Source organism: Neolamprologus multifasciatus, chromosome 11 (genome assembly GCF_963576455.1).
Source record: "Neolamprologus multifasciatus chromosome 11, fNeoMul1.2, whole genome shotgun sequence".
Taxonomy (NCBI): Eukaryota; Metazoa; Chordata; class Actinopteri; order Cichliformes; family Cichlidae; genus Neolamprologus; species Neolamprologus multifasciatus.
The window spans coordinates 15,129,033-15,154,535 of record NC_140449.1 but is presented as its reverse complement, the minus strand read 5'-3'; the positions used below and the strand labels follow the sequence as shown (position 1 = coordinate 15,154,535).

General features: G+C 40.7%; 2 protein-coding genes across 2 annotated transcripts in view; both read right to left on the bottom strand.

Moving 5' to 3' along the window:
- Positions 1-22,505, bottom strand: part of snap91a (synaptosome associated protein 91a) — a 70,658-nt gene extending 48,153 nt beyond the window's left edge. Inside the window, 1 exon segment of the mRNA XM_085178113.1 lies at positions 22,269-22,505. Coding sequence (XP_085034239.1) covers positions 22,269-22,398 — 130 coding nt within the window. The 5' untranslated portion in view covers positions 22,399-22,505.
- A 554-nt stretch (positions 22,506-23,059) lies between these two features.
- dop1a (DOP1 leucine zipper like protein A) overlaps positions 23,060-25,503 on the bottom strand; it is a 33,984-nt gene continuing 31,540 nt past the window's right edge. The window contains 1 exon segment of the mRNA XM_085176479.1: positions 23,060-25,380. Within this exon segment, the coding sequence (XP_085032605.1) occupies positions 25,072-25,380 (309 nt within the window). The 3' untranslated portion in view covers positions 23,060-25,071.

The window sequence follows — 25,503 nt, the reverse complement described above, 5'->3', positions numbered from 1 at the left end:
CTTTTCCACGCTGTCAGAATCCACTGGTGGAGGTGAGCATTGCGTTGCTTTTTGCAAGTTTATCGCCGCTTGTCATCCACGCCTCCCGCTGAACACGTAGCGCTACTTTGAAGTTTGTTTTTCGCGCTACTTCGTACAGCACTACGTTGCCTGGCGGACAGACATGTGACCAACATACCACTCTTGAACCCTGAAAACTGTGTGTCTGATCACATGCCCTTCCGCCAGGCAACGTAGTGCCGTACAACAGCGGAACAAACAAAACAAACCCTCTTACGATATCACAAAAATCATGGACAATCCATAGAAAAGCCGCACCTGACTAAAAGCCGCAGGGTTCAAAGCTTGTGCAAAAGTAGCGGCTTATAGCCCGACAATTACGGTATATAATGTAGTGGGTACTCCACCAGCAAACATGTCAGTTAATTTGACACATTGATTTATTTATCATTTCTTTTTCTCTCTTAGCGTTTAAGCTCCACATTTTTGCCATTTCTTCCACACTCGACTCTTTTCTACAAGGTGAGCCCACAGTGAATGTAAGAGAGGGCAGGTGGCATTAAGAGATTTGATTGGGCAATCTAGGGGCCAGTTAGTTCTTCCTTTTGGTGAAAGCTGGGCTCTTCAGTTCAGCATGGTACAGCTCCAAAGATTCTGCAACATCAAACCCTCTGTCTGCTAATGTTACATCACCTGGGCTGAGGCAGTCCAGGTAATTTCAACAGTTTTTTGTTTTTAAAGTTTAGATATAAAGAAAAAAAGAAAAGTAACATTTGTCACTCTCTATCTTCACGATGGAAGATTCATTTTCATCTCATAAGTGTTAGCAACAGTTCTAGAAAAGGAGACAGGTTTGTTCCAGTGTGCAGAAATGTAATTATAGATGTTCAAACTACTGCACTGTAAAATCTAATTAGTTCCCAGAACTCAAAAAACTATGCAAACTCGTTACCTCCAAAAAAATTGAGTAAAGTTTACTTAAGATGACTGTTAGGACAACTTATTCATTGCAAGTATGCAGTACTAAGAATAACTTGATGTCCCTGAAGGTGCATTATGAATTGTTTACCCACTGACAAACATTTTGAGTTCTACTAAATTAAAAAACAATTTGTGGTAACCTGATTATGATTTAAAAAGAATGATTAACAACACTTCTTGTAATGGTGTTAAAATCAGCCCAGTGTTTATTTTCAAATGCAAAAAGTAAACTAAACTGCCGCCATCTGTTGGCAACTATGACACGTTTAGAATCTTATGACCACTTTGTCCTTTGATCCTTTGATTCTAAAAAATCCTTAAACAGGGGTGAGACACAACCACTTTTAGTCCGTTATTCGCAGCATTTATGTTCGTAGCGTTCAAACATTTGCCAGAGAAATCTTTTAAAACATTTGGATACTTTTGAGAGTGACAGTTTACAGATTCAAACATGTCTCAGAGAAAAAAAAATAAAGAAATCCTTGAAGAGAACGAACACCTGAAAATAAACCAGAGAGACTTGCTGTGCCAACTCCAAGACATGGAGGAGAAAAACAGAGCGCTGCAGGTAAAGCTTGATGAAAGACCGCACACAAAGGAAGACTTTCTTCAAGAAAAAAGGCTACAGGAGATAAAACAGAAGGAAATGGATTTCAAGCTTCAGGACGTGGAGAAACACAACAAAGGCTTGCAAATCAAGCTTAATGAAGCTCTGCAAAAAAATAAAGAGCTCCTCCAAGAAAAAGATCAACAGGACATGAAGCAGTGCAAACTCCAAGGCATGGAGGAAAAATACAAAGCGCTTCAGGTAAAACTTGATAAAACACTGAACAAAAATAAGGAGTTGCTTCAAGAACAAAAGCAACAAGAAATTAAACAGAAACAAACGGACTGCAAGCTTGAAGACGTGCAGGAAAAATACACAGCGCAGAAAATAAAGGTTGATAAAGCACTGCAGAGAAATAAAGATTTCCTTCAAGAGAAAGAACAGCAAGACATGAAACAGAAACATCTGGATTGCAAGCTTCAGAACATCGAGAAACGCAACGAAGGCTTGCAAGTAATGCTTGATGAAGCTCTGCAAAAGAATAAAGAAATCCTTGAAGAGAAAGAAAAACTGGACATTAACCAGAGAGACATGCAGTGCCAACTCCAAGACATGGAGGAGAAATACAGAGCGTTGCAGGCAAAGCTTGATGAAAGACCGCACACAAAGGAAGACTTTCTTCAAGAAAAAAGGCTACAGGAGATAAAACAGAAGGAAATGGATTTCAAGCTTCAGGACGTGGAGAAACACAACAAAGGCTTGCAAATCAAGCTTAATGAAGCTCTGCAAAAAAATAAAGAGCTCCTCCATGAAAAAGATCAACAGGACATGAAGCAGCGCAAACTCCAAGGCATGGAGGAAAAATACAAAGCGCTTCAGGTAAAGCTTGATAAAACACTGAACAAAAATAAGGAGTTGCTTCAAGAACAAAAGCAACAAGAAATTAAACAGAAACAAACGGACTGCAAGCTTGAAGACGTGCAGGAAAAATACACAGTGCTGAAAATAAAGCTTGATAAAGCACTGCAGAGAAATAAAGATTTCCTCCAAGAGAAAGAACAGCAAGACATGAAACAGAAACATCTGGATTGCAAGCTTCAGAACATCGAGAAACGCAACGAAGGCTTGCAAGTAATGCTTGATGAAACACTGCAAAAGAATAAAGAAATCCTTGAAGAGAAAGAAAAACTGGACATTAACCAGAGAGACATGCAAGGTGTGCAGGAACAACACGGAGCGCTGCAGGCAAAGCTTGATGAAACACTGCACAAATATCAAGAGCTGCTTCAAGACCAAGAACAACAGGAAATAAAGCAGAAAGAAGACAAAGAAATTCTTCAGGACTTTGAGAGGAAAAACCAAAACCTGCAAGAACTTTATAACAAACTGAACTACAAAACAACTGAACTGGAAGAGGAAAAGGAAAAACTGCAAAACCAATGCTCAGAGATGCAGAGTAAGCTCAATGACATGCTGAGAAAAAACACAGAACTCGAGGAACTTTCAGACAACTTGAAGTGCAAAAACACTGAGATGCAGGTGCTAAAGCAACAACTAGAGAAAATAAACGAAACCCTGCAGTGTACACTTCAAGAAATCGAGAGGAGCAGTCAGCAGTTGGAAGACACGCACAACAAATTACAACAGAGTTATACAGAGCTGCATGAGGCAAAGCTAACGCAGGAGGCAACATCTAAAGAAATGAAAGAAAGGCTTGAAGACAAACAAGCCAAATTGGAAAAAGTGGAGAAAACATGCAAGAGACTTGAGAAGGAGAATGCAGAGACAATTGATCAGCTGAGAACCCTCATCCTAGAAAAAAAAGTGCTCGTGGAAAAGCTGATGGAAAAGAAGAAAAAACGCTTCCGCTTCTTCTGGAGGAAGAACACTCCTGCTTTTTCTTCTTTTTCTACTTTTTCTACTGCTGATGTCACCTCATCTTCCTCCACCTCTGTCCCATCTTAATTTTCACCTCTCCTCTCCCTTTCTCTCCCTTTAACTCCTAACACCTGTCCCATCTCTCCCCCCCCCCCCCCTCTCTCTTTTCACCCTCACCCCCCAACCAGTCCCGACAGTTGACTGCCCCCTCTAGAGCCTGGTTCTGTCATAGGTTTCTTCCTTTATAGGAAGTTTTTCCTATCCACTGTCGCACCTAGTGCTCGCTCAGAGGGGATTGTTGGGGTTTTCTCTCCTCTATCTCTTTCCTTCTTTCTATCCCTTTCCTTTCCCTTCTTCTTTACAACCCCCCTACCCCCCCCCCCCCCCCACACACACACCCCTTTCTATTTCCCAAATTAATAATAAACACAATTGGCAAAATTTTAAAAAGTCAGATCAATGTCTTCATTCAAGAATGAATTGTCTTTGTCACGGGGTCATGTGTATTTTGTGTTTTCCTCGGGCTGGTGATCCTTGCAGTCGTTGAGCCCAGGAGTCCAGATTTTTAGTGTTTTAATCACATTTAGTGTTACATTTTAGATCACAGCAATAGGATATCCACAATTTAGGATTCAGGCATTTGTTTTTTTCAATATTGTAATCATTCTATGATTGAGTAGATGATACTTTCTTTAAAGACAGAACACATTTGGGTTCAACTTCAAAATAAAATGTGTGGTATCCTTGGTCTCAGCTAGGTGAGGACCTGGTAGCAGTAGAGACATTATAAGAGAGATACTCTTGCCTGTACAACTTTATTTTTGGACAAAGTCTGCAAACTTTTACATGTTTTCTCTTTATCAGACTTGACTGGATATTCCATAAATGCAGTCTGTATGTCTACCTAATAGAAAATTAATTGAAAGAATCTTTCAAAAAGCTTCCCAATAAGTGCTTCCAGTATGGCTCCTGAATAACAGGTCCTGCTTCTAGAAAGACTGTAGTATCTATTTGACTTTAAGCTGCTGATGTTCTTGAGTCATTTAACAGATTCCACCTATCTACTAGCCTCTGGCCCAGTGTTGGTTAAGTTACTTGAAAAAAGTAATCAGTAACTAATTACTGGTTGTTCCCCAAAAAAGTAATCCCGTTACTTTACTGATTACTTATTTTCAAAAGTAATTAATTACTTAGTTACTTTTTAAAAACACGATTTACAACCTGAATAGGTGATAAAGCGATAGATCTTTCAGCCCAATTCTACTTTTTCTGCATAATCCATCATACAAAATGTAATCAAATGGAAAAGTCTCTTTTTTTTTTAACTTGTTTTATCAGTTTTAATCTTTTAACTTTATGCATCAAGTAAAAATTAAATTATATGCACCATTCTCTGACTTGAAGAAATTAGTTTAACATTTAAACCTATTTTCTGCGTTTACACTCAGTCTTTCAAATAGATGCAAGTAAAACACAGCAGAAAATAAATAAAGTCAAAGACTTGCGGTCCTTTTGCTCTATGTTCACCTGTAAAGCAGGAGTGGGGTAGGCGGAGGTTTGCCCTGGTGCAGGTGTGCCGCAGCGGTCAGTGGAAGAATCCGCGAGTTTCTCTGTGAATTTCCCATTACGTCGTTGCGCACTCGGTGCTTGTTTAGGGGTTTTTTTTTTCGCTGTAAAAAGAAGTTTTCTTCCCACGCACAACGGACGCTAATGTTTTTGTCACTTTTTATGGAATCAAACTCAAAGTAAGGTCAGTACTTCCACGCTTTAAACGCTGCACGCTCATACTCTCTCCCGTACTCGATATATTATCCATTGTTGATCTGCACACAGCTGTTGTCACGAACGTCGCACTCGCTTACGTCATTGTCATGAGACATTCTCACAAAAAAATCACGGTTTTAGTAACGCAGCAACGCAGCGTTCTTACAGGAAAGTAATTAGATTACCGTTTTTGCGATAGTAATCCCTTATTTTACTCGTTACTTTAAAAAAGTAATCAGATTACAGTAACGCAGTAAAGTAACGCGTTACTTGTAATGCGTTACTGCCCATCTCTGCTCTGGCCACACCCACAACCTGTCCACAAAGAAAACACAGAGGAAATTATTATGTGACTTACTTTTATGAAGCCACAGCTTAAGACTGCACTCTCCTCAGCCTTACTTTAAAAGCACCCACACCCCCAAAAAACTCTGGCACACCAAGCCAGTAGTCCAGATCCAGGTGATTAAGGTTAGCAAGTAATTGTTAGCAACATAGTTGAGCACTTTCCAGCTAAAAAGCCACATACTTTGATATTTTCATCAAGATTTGGTGGGAAGCAAAAAAGACTGGAAATGCTTGCTAACACATTAAGTGATAGGTGATGGATGATACATGCTACTTTTGTAGGTTATATAGTTATACAGTTCTGGGATAGGGGGCTTCTTTCCCTAATTGTACTCCAGAGTGGTAACAAAATTCTTATATTTAAATTAATTAAAGCAACTTTAAAGCTCATTTTAATTTCTTAAACACATTTTCAATCAAATACCGTTAGCTAACACCTACATTTTCCACTTGAATATTAAATGTTTGTTGCTCAAAAATAAAGCTGATAAAGAAGACGAAGCACGAAAAGCTTTGAATATCCACCCAAAAATAAGACCAGTGTTTAGCTGTGTTTCCTCCCTCCTGTTTATCAGCATCTTAGAGATAACCGAAAAGCCTCTGTGCAGGAAATCTATTCACTGGCAGACAGGAGAGGCATACCTTCAGCGACAGCGTGAGGAATGAGATAACTAGATGTGTGCTCAAAGTGATGGACAGAAAGGCAGAGAAAAGATGACCGCTGTCATTTTTATAGCCTTGATACAGCAGAGCAAGCCAGACACCAAATATTTCCGTTGAGTCTTGTCGATTCATTAACAGTGTCATATCCATGTCTGCACACTTAATGGCAGCACACCGGGGGGAAAGCTAAGAGGTGTCTATTCAATTTTCCTCTTTGGCTTATTATTGACTAAATGCCACTGCATCTCACACCTGGTACATCGTACAGTAGGAACAATCTGCAACCAGTATTGGGAACTTGTAAGTTTTACTTTAAAAATAAGACTGAATGTTTCAAAAAGTTATATAGAAGATTGTTTTGTTAACTTTTGTATTGCTAGTATAATAGTATAAAATGTTTTTTTTTTCCATATCTATTATTTTTTTTAATCAACAGAAAACTGAAGTGGACACCAACATCTAGAGTAAATGCTCAATGGAGTGTCCAACTGTTGTCATTAAAAAATTGCAGCCTCTGGGGATGAAAGACAACTCCAAAGGGCCCCAAACGGCATTTCCTTGAATGGTCACATGGTTGATTTATAGAGAAAATATCCAATGAACAGCAGTTCTCTGGGAGAAAATGTCTTACTGCTGCTAGAGGTCACAACAGAATGATCAGACTTCTTCAAGATGAAAGGAAGACAACAGTAACTCAACTAATCCCTCGTTAATACCAAGGTATGCAGAAGAGCATCTCTGAATGGACAAAATGTTGTGCCTTGAAGCAGATGAGCTGCAGCAGCAGAAGATCAAACTGAGTGCCACACCTGTCAGCTAAGAGCATGAAACTGAGGCTGCAGTTTTCACAAATGGACAATGGAAGACTGAAAAATGTTGCCTGGTGATGAGTCTCAATTTCTGCTGTGGCATTTGAATGGTAGGGTCAGAGTTTGGCATAAAGAACATGAAAGCATGGATCAATCCGGCTTGTATCAAGGGTTTAGACTCCTAGTGGTGGTATAATAATGTGGGGGACATTGTTTTGGCACACTTTAAGCCCCCTAATACCATCTGAGCATCATTTGAAATCAGTGATGTGGAAGTGATGGCACACAGATTAGCATCAGTTGCTGCGAACAAATCTGCAGCAACTATGTCATGCTTTCAGGTTGTGGACCAAAATCTCAAAGGAATGTTTCCTGCACCTTGCTGAATGTTTGTCAGAAAGCCTTATGGCATTTTAGAAGACAGTACGAGGTCCAGCTTGATACTAGCATACTCTTGGTGTTTGAGGAATTTCATTTTTTTAAGGAATGTACCACTGACAGGTTAGAAAGAAAAAATGGTAAGGCAAATGCCAACAACAACAAAAAACAATTTAGTGACATTAGATATTTCCAAACTGTAGAGGTTTTTGGGTATAGACAAGAATCTTCTGGATTTAGACTTTGTCTTTGTTCACGGAGACTCTGGCTTTACTCAGCATCTTTGACATGATGTTTGGAGACATTGTGTAAGTCTGCTTTGAGCAAAAGTACACGAGCGGTGTAGACAAACATATCTCTGCACTTTCTCTCGATAAAATTATTTATTTCTGGACTGCTGTTAATTTTTCCTCATTCCATGAATAAATCAAAACCTGTATTTATTGGTATGAGTAGCTGGGAGAGAAAATGAATGAATAATGATGTAAAAATTGCGTTCAAGGGCGTTTTGTCTTTGACAGTCGTGTTACAAGTCCGCTGGCTTTTTTGCTTCCTCTGTCATGCTTTCATCATGCAGCAATGATGGCTGTGCACGTCCTCTCAAATAGTAAGGCAGTGCACATGCCCACAGCACACGCACGCACACACAAACATGTAAAGTGTGTGAAGGATAATCCCTACAGGGCTGATGAGTCAGCAGCCTGCATCATCCTACGCTTTTCATCTCTCTGTCTGTCAGTCTCTCTCTCTCTGTATTTCCTCCTGTGAGGGTCAGTGCTGCTGTAAGACAGTGATGCAAAATACAAAGCTACTACATCTACCATCTCCATAAAGATTTTGCTTAAATCTATCCTAATCAGCATGTCAGATTCTAGGTGCAGGTTGTGAACATTAAATAAAGAATCTGGTCAGATCTGCTTGTGTGAAACTGTGCAGGATAAAGTCGAAGGAAATATTTCAAAAAGGAATCAGAAGCGAATCCCAATCGTACAGCAGGATAGGAACGTGGGTAGAGTCTCAGTTCAGATTGAGATTCTTAGCAGCAATTCAGCAGGAACTCCTGACTCATCGTCTCCCCTCCTCTTCCCTTTTAATTATTTATACGTGTGAGTATGAGTAGGAACGAGTGACACAGGGGACCCAGCATAGCTGAGCGCTAGCACGCACAGATAGAATCACCCTGACTAACAACTATTTGCATGTTTGGATCCACGTTCCGTGTACTGTGTGCAGAAATATGCAGCAGATGGAATCATAAATATTTTTATGGCATGGCTGCCTGTCTGCACCCTCTCTGCATGGGAAACACCAGCACAGTCCTAGCTTCTAGTCCAGATTCTGGTTCAAATTTTTTGTCATAGTTTACCTGTTGCAACAGTGAAATTTTACTTTTATGTGTAAAAATGAATTCCCAGGTTTGGTGTTAATAATTAGTAGTCAGGTCCAACAAATTCCAAAAATCTCCACATAATCCAGGTTATGTTAAAATCAGTTAGGCTCACGTCTCCGTTGATTGAGCTTGGCAGCGTGCTATACACCACTGCATCCACGCTTTCCATTGTGCTTGGTGATGTAAGGCTTGGATGCAGCTGCTCAGCCATGGAAAATCATTCCATGAAGTTTTCTATGTGCTGTTGTTGAGCTAATCTGAAGGCCACATGAAGTTTAGAGGTTTGAAGCGATTGACTCTGCTGAAAGTTGGTGACCTTCAGCATCGATTGACCCTGGTCTGTGATTTCATGTGCCCTACAACTTCGTGGCTGAGCTACTGTCTCTCCTATTCCATTCCAGTTTGTTATAATACTACATACAGCTGACCGTGAAATATTTAGTAGTGAGGCAATTTAACCACTGGACTATCACAGTGCAAATCCTATCACAATATTCACTGTGAGCTCCTGAGAGCGACCCATTCTTTTGAAAATGTTTGAGGAAGCAGTCTGCATGCCTAGGTGCTTGATATACACCTGTGGCCATGGAAGTGAAACACTTGAAGTCAATGATTATGGTGGCCGAGTGAATACATTTGGCAATATAGTGTAGCAATCACACACATTTGTGTGGAGGATTCTGGTGTGATGGCCTGCAGTAGCATGGACACACTCAGGCACCTGAAATGCTTAAAGTACAGTTGGGAGGCTTCATTCTGTGGTATTTTGCGAATTACAATCCCAATTTTGGTTTTATTGATTGTTCCTGAAAAATAAATGTAAAAAAAATCTATTATAGCTTAAAAACAGGAGGGTCAGTCTTGTACTGTGGCCACAGTATACCTTATCAGCATACAGCTTGTGTCCTTCATTTAAAGCCTAGGGAACAGTTTAGCCGTTACACAAGGTTATTTGTGACATGAAGATTATAATAGCCTCTACACTATTCCGCACATTTATTATTTTATTTTGTTCACAAATGTGCATGCGCACACAAACACAGATTTTTCCTGCTCTATTTTACGACCACAGCACCTGAGCCGTCTTTGTGCAATGTACCGAACAAAGACGGGAGATGCATGATCATGTTGTTCCAAAACAGGAGGAGAGAAAACAAGAGATCCGCACCTGTTTGAATAAGAGGAGCTCATTCAAACAGGAGCTCTAAATGACGCGCGCATACAGTCCGCATACATGCAGCAAAAATGATAGCAGACTTCTGCAGCACCACCTGAGCAGGTGGTGCTGCTGGATTATATTGACTGGGCTCGATCTTCTCACACTTGGAACTTAACATGTGCTCTGTTGACCTAAATGTTCAGATAACTGTCACAGAATGCTTTATCAGGATGTTCGCAGCATCTGCCACACCCAATAACTCTCAAGTGGCAGGACTCGGATTTCAACTAGCTCTTCCTTTAACGCATCAATAACTGTAAGCGATATCAAAACCACTGCATGTGAGTGCAACTGAAGGCACACCACCAAGCATGAGTGCACCACAAGATGCACACATATATGTGCCATAGGGAGGCCTCCTGCAGCAACAACACCCTCGACATTTTTCTGTTCTTTTTCATAGATTAAATTTTACCAATGTGTCGAGAGACACTTGGGACATGCCAAGGTGGTTTCCTAGGCAACAGGCTCTGGTGTTTGCAGTGACATCAAGGATGCAGCGAAATTTCTTTGAAATCATCTTCACAGTAGCAAAATGATAGGGGTTATCTAGCCAAAGCCAGATGCATGTGAGTCATACCAGCCTGAACGTGGCTGAGAGCAGAAGCGGCTCTGAATCCACATAAATACTCAGCTTTACCCTTCATATAACCAGTGGTTATTTTATCTTGTCATATCCATATACAGCAGCTCCACATTTGAACAGATGATACATAAACATGAATATTGGTTTATTCAGTAAGCAGTGTGAGTGTGTGCATGTATGTGTGTGTGTGTGTACGCGTGTTTGAGTGTTTGAGTGTGATACAAGCCATGCTGCATGAGTGATGCCTTGTTGAGCTACACATGAATGGACCACGAGAGCGCAGTGGTTATTTATAGCTCCTTTCACCCTTCAGCAACATGTAAGGGGAGGGGGGTTTGTACCCACAATGCACTGCGCTCCATAGTAGCATGGCACCAATGTGGTGTGGCAGCCAAACAAAGAGGGAGCCATTGGGATTCAGACGCTGTGGAGGCTGGAAATGACATCTGAGGAACAAACAGGCATCCCATATAATGCTGCAGTTACTGCTGGTGCACACAGATAGCAGCGTCGTGTGGACGCTTTGGCTTTTAGTGACACTTCACCCCGCTGCTGGTGGAGTTTGTAGTTTTGTTTTTTCAGGATCCCACATTCATTTGTTTCTGTATATTAGTGTTTTTTAATAATTGGAAGAACTAATTTTGATCTGGCATTAATGTCCTGATCTTATCTGCTATGTAGAAATATCTACATTTGTGTTGACACTTACAAAAAAAAAAGTCCTGCTATATTCTTATGTTATGATACGATTTGGAATAAAAGAGAAGAAGTTTAAGAAAATGTGATGAAGCACACTTAGAGTGGGAGACAGGCACTTGGCTTGGTGGCGATTAGTAGGTATTAGCATGGTTAACTAACATGGTTTATTAGTTAGTGATATTACCTTTTTTAGCCTGACTGGCACTCATTAAAGTTGTGCGCTCAGTAAAGGTGGCGGATCAATTTAAATATCGATAGCATCCATACCAAGGATTTTTTGGGGGTGTCACACCTATTATTTTGCCCCAGAAAAGTCGTTCCAGATACATGTTTACACAGTACAATATAAATGTGCCCATAGACCTTGAAATGAACCTTCACTGTTCACTGGCCTGGTTCATCGCTCATCATATGACTAATCTTTTCTGTCGGTCAACAGATCTGTTTTTGCCAGCTATATTTACTGATTAGTCTTCCTCTAATTACTCTAATTGTCCTTCCTTTTGCCCACATCCCCTGTATCTGAAAACTGCTGTTGCTATCTGAGATTTAAATTAAACAACAAAAGAAAAACTTACTTATATTAAATCACTTCTGCCTTCTGTCTTGCTGTGGGCCTTTGCTACACTAGTAAGTGTATTAGCTGTTTATTTCCCCTAAGTATAAGGGTCTTCCCTGTGTAAACAGAAAATTGTCTAGCTTGTGGATTTCTCTTGGGTGCAGCAAGTTGTGCTCTGAGGAAGGAAGAAACATTTATCTGTGTGTTCGTTACAGAAAGTGTGCCCAGATGTGAGGAAGCACAGAAGAAACATGGTACACAACACATAAGTGTGCACATAGCATCTGGTGATGTTATCTACTCTCTGAGGTCTAATTCAACATAGATGGCAACTTTAACTATATATGTTGGAGAAAGGATAAACTGACTTTTTGATGTATGTCAGTTAGCATGATGATGATGATTAATGTTATATTATTATTATTACTAGCAAAAATCTACCCAGCTGGAGTCTTTTCCAGGTCAGCCTGTGGCGCTTCGTTAAGGTATTAAGGCAGACATGTATGTTAATTAATCATGTTATTCTTTTTATCTTCATTATATCACTATATGTGTTTCTTCTTCTTTTTCTTTGCAAGCTAGATATTCATTGTGCAGAACAAAGTAATCAGTTACTATTAGCATCACTGTCTGATAAACACTTATTTACAGACTTGCAAAGCAAAACACTTCAGTGACCTCAAACTGCATCTGTGCTACAATTTGTTTAGGAACATTTAGTTATAAACCACAATGTACACATAATATACACGTGATGTAACGTACACGTAAGGTGACAGGTTGTTAGCGGAGATCAGCTAGTGGTGCTTGTAATATACAATATTTGTAAGGATTTGAATGTTAATAAAATAATTCCCAAAAGCCATATAGATACTGATACCGTAGGCAATTCATATATTAAGTTTAATCAAGATTCACTAACAAGGACTTAAGGAATGGACTACATACTTACATATGATAATTATAGTAAGATTATTATTATCATTATTATTATTATGCAACTTCATTGTCAAGATTTAGGAGAACAATTTAATAATAACTAACATGATTACCAAAGGAGTTTTGGTCAGGGTTAGGGCCATTATCAATGATAACATTGAACTTAGTGGGTTAAACTAAACTCTTAAGAATCAACAGAAACAGTAACAAACTACTGAAAACAATCTAGCCTTGAAGTAGTTTTGAAGTAGAGTAGGGTGTGTCAGGGTAACCATGCTAAAAGTGTAATGGGGAAAATTTAGTAGTTCTGTGCCTCTCTTTATTAAACATTTTTCAAACAAGTGACTAGTCAACATCCCAAAATTAACTCAGAAACAGTTTGTTACAAGAAGTCAGTGTAACCACCCTTGCATCACAACTACAGTATAGCTAGCATACCACTGCCTGGAGCTAACTGCAAAAACTTAATTCAGGCAGCAGACTGACACTTTCTGGAGAGAAAAGAGAAGAATACGCAGTCGCCTTATGTCTGACAGTTTTAGCAGCATTAACAAAGCCCACAGCTACAGCATATGATCATTTTCTTAATTAAAAACTGATCACGAGAAGAAGAAGAAGAAGAAGAAGTTTTTTATAGCAAGATAGCAGTCCTACAAGTAGCACATGCTACTTGTAGAGTCTACGGAGATCATTTTAATAGAGACATGGGTGACGTGAAACTCTCAAAACTATTTTAATCTTTTTTTACAACTCAAAATGTTCCCACAGTGCCCCTTACCTGGTGATTCAGTGAGTGGGGGGGGGGGGGGGGGGGGGGGGTACATGTTCTTGTGACACTTTGCTTTTTATTCCAAATGTCAGATCCTGAAGCAGATAGAAGGAGCAGCCTAATAAAACAGCAGGAAACCCTAGCCTCCCTGCATTATTGATACGCAGCCCTGGGTACAGACATGCCCCTTTACTGTGGGAGATTCTGCTGTTGTTTACCTGCATACCAGAACAAAGGAGTCTACGCTTGCATCCAGTCCTGCCCATTTAAGCACAATAACCCCCTCTGCCCCAAAAGATTCATCTTCACTGTAATCGGCATGTTTTCATTCTCAGGCTAGCAAACTCAAGGGCACTGCGACCTCTAAAGAGTATGAGTAATAGGCCTGAGAGGGAGGGTAAGAGGTGGGAGGAATTAAGAGAAAAGGAGCAAATACTTGGTGCTCACATTTAGAGTAGATGGTCGGATAACAGCGGCATGGGGGATCCATAACCCGGCTCATTAATCTGGACACACACTGTTGGTAGAAGAGTGCACCTCCCACACATTGCTTGACATTAGAAAGACTTTCGGAGGCTTTTGCAGAGCCCCGCTGTGCGATCAGTGCAGCAGTACATGGCCAGCCTTCTCAACAAACTCCTTTTACTCTTGCACTTGTTCTCTGCAGCTCATCATTAGGCAAACACTGCACTCGAACATTATACAGAAGAGAAGAAGACCTAGTGGGAGTAGAGATGATGCAGGAGAGTCTGAATAAATAAAATGAATATCACAGTCCATAACTATTTGGACATTGCGTCAGTATAAGAAAAGGAAGAATTGTTTTCTAGACAGTTGGACACTTCTTCCCCAGCTGCACCATTTTAAGCAAAAATCTTTAAGAGTTATAAAGGGAACTGGTCCATCACAATTTCCAAGCACAAGATTACAGAATGGCAAGCTTGCAGGTAGAAATCAGAAAGTTTTTGTTGTTATTTAGCTTTGAAATACAGTGAAATTAGGAGTGAAGTTGAAATGAAACCATAGAGAATGAGTATTGCTAAGTAAAAAAGCAAAAAAGAAGCAGGTAAACAAAATGTAAACACTGTTAAACTTGATAGAAAGAAGAAAGTGTGGTTAAAAAAGAAGGAACAATTCTTGAGATGAAGCAGGCTCAAGACTTGGGTACGTCTGGCTGCCAATGGAACTGCCAGCATGCTGGCACTTTTGGGTGATTGCACTGCGGGCGAAAGCCACAGGACGAATGTAGATGTATACGGGAACATGCTGACATGCTGTGTTCAGCCAAATGTGGCAAATGCTTTGGACAAAATTTCATAATTAAAAAATTCTAAATTGCTAAACAGGCAACTTTTAGCCCTTTTACATTAGTTTGTACTTCTGCGCAGCTTGAAACATTTTTAGGGTTTTCCATTAGGCAGTAATACCTGGTAATAACCTGAAGCCTAAAACCACATTTTGAGCCTCAAAAATGCCTTCAAATGTTTCAGGACTGGCATTTTGTCCCCAAATTGGTGACTGTTTGTCCCAACAGGTATAGTGGCATGCCAATTTTTGGTCACCACAAAGTTCGCACACACTCACACACTGTGACAACAGCAAGCTGTCACAGGTGTCAAAAACAGTAAGATTACAGCACTAGATTGTATTCATAGCTCACAGGATCTAACCGAAGCAGCATGAAAATGTACGCTGCAGAAGCAGCCAGCACTTTCTGTGACGATATCCACACTGACATCACAGGGTCAACAAGTGGAGGTGCTTAAAAAGATGTCACTTTGTGTCAACTTTACTGACATATTTCAGGCCTCTGCTGTTACAGAGAAAACTGAACTGGGCATGTCTTCAGCATTTCCACCATGCTTGGAATGAAGGCCAAGTCTCTGAATCCCACTGAAGATAAGCTAAGCCATGCTAACCTGCCTGTGGTTTCATATTTGCTACAGATACAGAAGTGGTATCACTCTTCACATCTAATGCTATCCGGGAAAGTGTGCTTCCCAGAATGCTCACTCTGGATTAATTCCTCAGTGCAGAGACATGAATCTAAATTGTAGGTGTGAAGGATCACCTGTCTCTCCATGTTTGCCCTGTGAAAGGCTAGTGACCTGTTCAGGGTTGCCATTCTATCACATTTGCACATGGAAAATCATAAAAACAAAGATGGACAATAAGATGGATATTTTACAGAGATATTGTCTGCACTAGACCGCCTTTATTTAGGGCAAATAAAGTTGAACATTGACCATGTAAACGAATACAGACACGCTTCAAGCCCCTTCCCCCATCCTCCATCTTTCGAGGAGGCAGGAGGCCTCTAAAACATGGTAACACATTGATGGTGACTCATGCTGTGGTAACAGCACCATAGCAGCCAAAGGGGACTCAGCACGCTGTTTACGTTTCTCCCCGCCTCCAACACACACACACACACACACACACACACACACAGAAGGTATTGTATCCTGTGTTTGCTCTAAGCAGAGTATAATTGTGTCTCTGGGTAAAAAAAAACAACATGAAAAACCCCCCTGTTCACTAGAGTGAACAGCGGTGGGAGAGCTGGTGATAATGATTGCAGAAAAAAATGGACAGAATGTCAGCTGTGACACTTAATCAGGTCATTATAATCAACATTGCAAAGGTTTAAATATTGTGTAGTAATAGAGAAGCAAAGAGAAGAGAAGAGCAGGCGGAACATGATGCCATACATTTCTGAAAATATAACCTTCAAACTGTAAACCTGTTATAGCTCCCTAAACAGCATGAGGATTAAGAGGTGAGGGGCAACATAAGCAGTGGCAGCTAGAGATGGAGGCTATTAGGAACAGCAGCAGGAGTTGTGGTGCCCGTCCTGTTACACTAGTTATCTAGTTGCTTCCCTTCAGGCTGCAGAAACCCTGCGTGTCCTCTGATCCACGCTCTAGGCCTGTATCTAGTTGAAATTTTTGACCAACTGCGCAAAGAGATGCATTCAAGCACTGCTCATAAACTCCTGATTTCTAAGGCAGTGAAAAACAAAATGGTCTTTGCAGGTAATAACAAAACGGACCAAAACGGATGGTTGAAGTAGTTTTGTCGCAGTTGCTGCGGTGGCAGATGTTGAGTAATCCACCGACTCCAATCAATCCAGGCAGAAAGAACCAAAGCGGCATCTCGAACACGCCCACGATGGAGGAGCAGCATCATGTGCGGTGGCAATTCTCTACTCAGCTGCCGCCTCTTTAAAATTCTAATATTTCAAAACAGCAGCATCTCACCGTCATCCCACACATCTCTGTTTCATACATTGATAAGTGTGGTGAACATGGCTTGCTTGTGTCATTTCTCACTCCACTGTGAACCTCTGAGCGTACGTGTGTGCCAGCGTGGCAGATGGCCACACTAACAACATTTCTACTGATTCATTTAAACTTAAAGTTAGCCCATGTAATTTACTGAAACATTAACACATTTACAAAAAATACATTGTATCTCTTAATTGTGCATATATAGTTCAGGAATTGTATTTTCACACAGATGTCCTCATCTTCACACCAAAACAATGAGAACACCTGATATGAATTCATTTTTATTAAATTCATTTTTATTAAGTTTATTTATATAGCACCGAATCACAACAACAGTCGTCTCAAGGCGCTTTATACTGTAAGGAACAGACTCTATGATAATACAGAGAAAACCCCAACAGTCAGACAACCCCCTATGAGCAAGCACATGTCGATGGTGGGAAGGAAAAACTCCCACTTAACAGGAAGAAACTTCCAAGAGAACCAAGCTCAGGGAGGGGCAGCCATCTGCCATGACTGGTTGGGGGTGAGGGGAACATTAAATGTGCCTGCTTGAGTTTTCTGCTGTTTATAAAAAAAAAATTCCTTCCTCATAAAAGATGGATTTTAAATTAGCTTGGAATCTCTTAAGCATGTTTGCAGTGACTCTTTGTTTATGGCACACATTCAGTGCATATTTAAGATTTTGTGCGACTGACACCCCCCCCCCCCACACACACACACACACACAGAAAAGAAAACTACCAGACTAGAAGTGATCTTTGTACACTGCTATAATCCTCATCCCCTTTAAAACTTTGGCCCATTAAAGCACTTGACTCCCAGCTGCACCTCCTCACTTGGATCCACATGCAAGTCTATTCATGCTGGGATGCTGCCAAAGGTTTGTGAATGCACACATGCAGACACGTGCTTGTGTGGAAGATATCAAGATCCATCTGTAAGACACACTCATAGCATGTGGGGTGTCGGGCAATCTGTGCTGCTGCCTGAGCACTAATCTTTTAAGAGTTTAGAAGACTTCCGATCTGCATCTCAGTCATCTGTCAGGCTCTTAAATTTTTTTTTTTTTTTTAAAGTGATATCAAATACTTGCTAAGCCTCCACAGACACACTTTTACTGAACTATTAATCATTGCGTTTTGTTTTCTCCAGCCTTTTAAAAACCCAAGGTAAAGAGGCATGAACCTGGAGACGTGTCTGCTTATATTCTCATCCCACTCTTTGCTAATACCATCTATTTATTGTGCTTTTCATCCTCAGAAACACTGCAGCACCTGATTCAGTCTGAATACAGTGACTTCTAATTTTCTCCTGTCTCTCTATCTCACTGCACGGTTTGGGGATCACAGCTTGTGGAGCTTACTGCCCTGGATGTCACTTGAACCAAACGAACACACATTTGGCTGTCAGTGGAACAATCCATGAGAGATATTTTTAGACCTTGAGCACACAGCTCCTAACACAAAGTGCCCTTTTACAATTCAGCATGTTTTCTCCCCCCCTTTTTAAATGACTTGCAGAGTGAAGTTAGTACATGTTTAGTGTATCATTTTGCACTGATAACAGACTGACCAACTACAAACATTATCTATTCACTTGGAGAGGGACAAAAAATGTGCTGCTGTCAGGTTTCAGGCAGAGTGAGAAGCAGCGCGTCATATTACAAGCCAAAAAGCTCCCAAAATGAAATACAACAAGGATTTGATATGCAAGAAGGCAATCAGTTATATCATTGCAGCATCTTTATGTTATTAAAATATGTAAATTGCTTCAGTAATAGAGTATCCTAGAGCCAAATACACATACATAAATCCATGTGATTGTGTGGATGACAGAGTGTATTTCCAGGGGTATTAATGGATGCCAAGCATGCTGATATAAAACAGGACTACAGCGGTGTTGGAGGATCTTGGCAACAAGTTTCACTAATGATTAAGATGCATCTTTCTGCCAGCGGTAAAAGTAGACATTTTTTCTCCAAGCAGCACACTGGGTAAATGTCAGCTATGGGTAAAACAGGATGTAATGTCAAACAATTTAACCTAAGGCTGCTTCTCCTGCGCAGAACAAATTACCTTTGTCACATACGATGAAGCAGTTTGATTGAAAAAAAACAGTATGAACTCAAGAGTTCCATGAATTTAAAATGTTAAATTAAAATAAGTTCAGCTAAAATATTTTCAGGTCTTCTTTTTTTTTTTTTAGCATGTTGGCACTTGTTGCAGAAATTTTAAGAGCTAAATGGTACTAGCTTAAAGTTACAGTAAGCTATGCTAATGCAACTTATTTGTAAGAGTTGAAACAAGGAGTTTTATCTCCATGCATGTTCTGCCTGTCACTACCAAATTCATTTTAATATATAGTTTTTATTTATTTTTAATATTGTGGGGGAAGCACGTTTAAAAATGAAATGTTTAGCTTTAACATAAGATAAAATAACCTAACAAGGCTGTTAGCTTAGTGTAGGAGCAAGCTAGGTGTTTTACTTCTGTGAATGGCTACAGACAGGTTTTTATGTGTGCAGGTAGGTCCACAAGCTGTTGGAAAAAGACACATTTTTGTATTTTTTTTGCCTATACACCAACATGGTAGATTCAAACAATCAATATGTGACTGAAGTGTAGGCTTTGCAGACTTTTAATAAAGACTAAAAATTAATTGGACAATTGAGTGACGAGTAGTTGAGGTGAGGCCTGTTCGGGGTGAAGCGGACATAATGTCTGAAGTTGGTTTAAAGTGTTGAATTTGTATTTGATAGCTTATCACTGTATTTCAATATGATGCCAAAAGCACAGGACATAATAAGGCTGAAAAATCAAAATAAACCTATTAGAGAGAGAAACTAGGAAAAACTTTATGGACACAGCCGAATCAACAATCTGAATTATTCTTAAAAACAAGGACCTGGTAGCTCAGCAACACCAAAAGACCTGAAAGACCACAGAAGACAACTGAAGTGGCAAATTATTTCCATTATTAAAAAAAAAACATTTTCACAACATCTAACCAAGTCAAGAACATCCTCACACAGGAAGAGGTATCACTGTCACATAGTCTATAATAAAGAGACACCTTCATAAACAGATATATGCAGAGATTACAACAAGGTGCAAACCCCTGGTTACACTCAAGAACAGGAAGAGCAGATTAGACTTTGCCAGAAAACATCTGAAGGAAAATCTGCAAAAAAAAAAAGAAGAAGAAGAAGAAGAAGAAGACAAAAAAGTGGATGGTGAAACCAAGATGAACTTACAGCTGAATGATGGGAGAAGTATTGCGAAAGAGAGAAACACCTCATGATCCAAAGCAACATTATCTGTCAAACACGGCGGAGGAAGCGTAATGGCATGAGCATGTATGACTGGACACTGACAAACAATGATTTCACCACTGTATTTCCAACCCTGGTGATTCTGTCTGTTTAAAATTACACAAACAATAATTTCTCAGTCAGGGGGCTGGGTCTGTGACAGAGTATTTTGGGTTATTTTGTATTAGTTCATCTTAGTTGAAGTTTAGTCTAGTTTATGTTATCGTCCATGTCTCCTTGTTTATGAGTCTTTTTCTGTTTGTCATATGTTATCTCCTTGTCTAGGTAGGTTCCCCTTGCGTCTCTCTCCTCTTCGTCCCTCTCCCTCTCTCACTCCGACTCTCTGTCTCTTGTATCAGGCTTGTGTGTCCCAGTTCACGTCTCTCCATGTTTCCTGTTTTACTTTGAAAGTCTGTGTTTCCATGTTTGGTGTGTTTAGTTTTGCTTCCCCTGTGGCGTCAGGTTCATTGTGTTAGCTGTGTTTCCCCAGGTGTTTCCACTTCCCTCATTACCCTTCTGTGTCCTCTATCCCCCTCTGTTGGGTCGTCTCTTTGTCTCGCGTCATGTACTTCAGGTCTCAGTATTATTTTCATACTTCGGTTTAGGTTCATGTTTCTTGTCACAGTTTTCGGATGTACCTGTTCTGATTCATGTTCATGTACCATGGCATAGTTTTCATGTTAGTTTTAGTTCATCCCAGTTTAGGTTTTAGTTTAGTTTTTCCCCAGCTCACCTTGCCTTGTTTTCTGTTTAATATCACCCTTAATAAACGGCTTGCTTTTTTTTAAACTTCGTTTTTCTCTCACATGTCTGCTTTTGGGTCCACACCTCAAACACATTGGCCATCCCGGCCGTAACTTTCCCTCCAATAGTTTCTGTCTATATAGATGCCTATAAGCTCAACAATTCAGTGACTTGCACTCACTGACCTCTCACCAGCTTGTTTCAATAACTTCCTAATGTTTCCAATTATTCCAAAACCAAATAAATGCACTAAATCGTTCATTTTGAGGGCAAAAGGTTCCTTGGATAAAAATCCAGTCAGGGATCACGGATTTCATTGGTGTAGGAAGAGGACTGAGGACATTCCATGTATTTCTATTTATGCCAAGTCTTTATGTTTCCCAGATGTGATGCATGGATGGTGTTTATATTATAGACAAATTAATTTTGTGTGTTGAATATCTTAATACAAGCTGTATTATATCATTGTGCAGAAAAAGCAAAAGGCTGTGTTATTCACATGTATGTGTTCTGATCAAATGCACAAGCTTGGTCTGTTTTTTGCATATTTATTGGCAAAAACTACTTAAAGGCCTTGTGTCATTCATTTGCATCCTGAAAAAAAAAACACTCTAACTGAAACCTCCACCTTTGCTGTGTTCACTATTATCTATTCTGCGCATGAGTCATTGGAGAGCTCAATCTACTTTATGTATGGATGACCACTGGGGATATTGACTGTCCCTGAAATTGTGTGTTATCAGTAAATACAGCCCCATTCCACCCTTTCCAAAAAGCTAATAGCCTTTTTTAAAATTGAATTGGCACCGCCTGCTCCTTCATTTGACAACCCTGTTCATGCAATAAAAAACATCAAGAAACTGCACCAAGAAATGAAAAAAGAAATCTGTGATAAATATGTTGGCAGTTTTTTCAGTGCTACCATAGAGGACAAGGTCTCAGGCAACAACCCCACCTGTGTGCTTAGTAGTACTGAAACTACTTTTAGCCTTTTAATTATGCAGTAACTAGCATAAGAGCAGCATTGGAGGGAGAGATAGCATGCAATCAGAGGGACTTTTATCTTTAAGTATCTGGTTGGAGACTTTGTGGTTTCCCTATTCTGGCTCTACACTAATGCACAGTGAGCAGGTGAGAGGCCCTGTAATTATATATTAACTTTGGCTTGGTCAGTTAAGACTGAAAGCAGTTCCTATTGGTGGTCTTTCGGTAGTACGTGTTTGTGTTCATACACGTGAGTATATACTATGACTAGAAACCCATCCAAGCATATTAACACACACTGGAGGAACGGATGTGGGGGTGGGGGGTAACCATCATGGCTTTGGTGCAAGGCCTAGTTGTGCATGAGAAGGATAGATGGAGGGGTTACTTAGACGTAGATGTACTCACACTCCAAGTGTTTCTTCTTCGGGGCTGTCTGTTCGTGCGTGGTGGCTTTGCACACCGCTCGGCACACCTCGGATCCCGTCAGGCTGTACTGAGCCGCGGCGATGCGGTCCGTCAGCGTCTGCCCCGACATCTTCTCTCCGCGGAGTCCAACCAGCAAGCCTCCAATATGGTCCTACCCCCCCTACTCACACACACACACACGCACGCCGGAATGAGCGAGCAGCCTCAGTAATCCCAGCCGCCCTCGAGAACACCACACAGACACAGGCTCCAGGAAAAGAAATATTAGGGCACTTTCTAAAGAGCCGCAATTGATTTGAGTTGCATAACAAGCGGAGAGCTGGTATTCCCACTCAGATCTGCTGGATCTGCATGCGTTTCTGGAACAACATGAACTGACTTTATTCCCTGAATTCCAGTATCCGGTGATAACTACAGTCTATATGCAAAAAAAAAGGGGGGGAAAGGGGAAAAAAGGAGAGGGCAAAAAAGTAAAACGCTAATCCAGGTTTTAATTCAGTGTTTTCCCCTCCGTTTTTTAATGAATTTCTTACTGTTCCGCGTTATGGTCGGACAGCCTCACTCACAATGCCGTCCTCCCTGGATGATGCTTGTCTCTTGCCTCCCCTCCTCCCTGTCTTCCTTCCGCTTGTCTCCTGGATAATCCTTACCACCACAACCAGTCTGACAGTCCCTGATTATCAGCGGGGCGTGCAGGGGAACATCATCATCATCTTCATCCCACACCATCCAGTGCAGCGTTTTTTTCTCTGTTTGTTTGTTTTTCTCTCTCTCTCCTTCTCCTTCTGCAGCCCTACGCTTCCTCTGCGCCTTCCTCACCGTCAGCTCCGGGGATGCGCGCTTCAAACCGGGTCGTTGGATAGCGGTGCTTTCGGTGGACTTACATCCTTCCGTTTATTTAATTATTATTTTATTTATATTTCTCAACACGCCCTGCCCCCTCCTTGGAGTCAGGTGACGCAGTGTTACCAACCCCACTGCAGCCTCTTTTATCGCGAGAGCTCAAGGGAGAAGCGAGAGAGGTGGGGAGGTGGGCGACTGGGCTTGCTGCGTGAGGATGTGAAGGGTTAATACAGCTACTCTACAGGGTTTTGGTGCCTGACATGCTGCTTCCGTACTACGAAGGTCATAAGAAGCGTGCAGCTTCAGGGAGCACGATTTTATATAACCACGCGCAGCCAATCAGGGGATTCGGCCCTGTCCATGGTGCTGAAGTCTTCTGGCGTCGTGCTCTCAATCACATTTTCTGATCAGCATTATGCAGTTCTATCAGTCGTTTTTCATAAAAATGTACATAAAAATGTGTTAATGTACATTGGAAAGACCTACATATAAAACACAATACTTTTTCATGCCACTTAGAAATGTATTTTAAATATATTTATTTTTAATAGGGTATAATAACAGCTGTGACCTTCTCTCTCCCATCCGACAGCGCTCATCTCTCAATTATCAAATCAGACTACTCTGGAGAAAATATGAAGTCTCCTGTATCCCACAGACTGACTGTTGACCTATAAACCCCAGCCAGGTTGAGGACCATGTATATCCATGTAAATGCATTTTATCCAGCTCCTTGTCTTTATTATGTTTCGTGCAGACAATTTTGCCTGATGTATAGTTGAGGATGAAGACCACTATATTTCACTATTTATGATGTGATTGTCTTTCTTGAAGGGATATGAATAGCAGTTTCCTCATTTGGTTCAGAGTCATCAGATTCTGAATTGACCTCAAGATGGACTTTATCTTCAAACACCCTCCTAATCTATGATCTACGTTGAAATCCAGAGCTGTCAGCTGTTTACTTCTGCTGCCCATCTTGTAAAACTCTAACAGGCCACTATATCATACGTAGCTGCTCAGGATACTGTTGTTAGGACTCCCTTGCAGACAATGTTTATATGTTTTGCTCCTCTCCTGCTGAGTGTCTACTCAATGTAGGTGGAGTTGACCAACAGGAACTTAAAAGGGTACCATCTAAAGTCCATACTGATACGGTCATCTCAGAGACAAACTGACCTCTTGATTGCCTTTGTGGTGTTGCTGCTTTGCATCTTAAATGGAATTATCTGACAAGAATGGCTTTCTGTGCAGTAGAGAAGTCTTTGCTTCAGTTTTGGTTTTAGGCATTTTCTAGTATTTTATTACCCCGTTACTTAGCACTAAACCACAGGTAGGTGTGTCTGTGTATTGCGCTCACACATTTTTCTATGTTCTCTAGCATCAGCTGATAACTTAGTACTCGACCTTTTTTGAGTAACTGTTGTCATGGCTGGCTCCAGAAAAACAAGATGCCCATGACGACAAAGCTAATGTGGAAACCAACGGGCAATGCAGTAGTGGCTGTCTATCTTTTATACACAGTCTACACCTGCTCAGATGAGAATGGAGAAGAGACTGAAGAGACTTTGACTGAATGGCAGGGGCGTAGTGTAAGTTCTTTCTTAATATTTAGAAAGAGAAAAACATAGCTGATGTAAACTTCTCATTAGAAATCTTTATTAAGTCACATCGATATGGAATGGCACAGCATTTTCACTTTATCCTAAAGGACTCACATGAAATGTTGAAAGTCATCAAAGCTGCTCCATATATACAAATAATTAAAATCAATAAAGTAGCTTTTAAAAGTAAAATCATTATAAATACAAAAAAAAAAAGAATGTACAAACTCCTCCCCAGGTTTATAGTCCCATATAGTTTTTTTAATGTACAGGTTGAGGTTCACTAGTGTTGATCAGTTGTGTGTTAGTTCCCTCTCCCTCCCCTTGTTTTGACCTCACGTCTTGATGAGCCCCTCTAGAAAGTCTTTTTCAACCATCTCCTCGATGTTTTGTCGAGCTCGACTCCAGAACACTTTCTGGCTCTCCAGTTTGTGGCCCTCCTTGTGGCTGGGGAAAGAGGCATCTGTGCGGTTGTGAGCATAGGCGGGGCCTGAGCGGCTGCTGGCCTTGCTGCTGAACACCTGGCTGAGCAAGTTGAAGAAGGGCAGCAGCTGCTCCATACTGCGGATCACGTAGAGGGTCAGCATTAAGTGACCTGGCTCCCAGGACAGGGTTTGGGTGGAGCAGTCCTCCTCTGGGTTTTTCTATGAGGAGGAGGCAAATAATTTACTAAAGCTGAAAATTCACCTGCCAACCCACAAAAACTACAATTTGCAAAACAGGCTCTTTTAAAAAGCACTTTCCTCTTTGTAAAAGGCACTCATTTA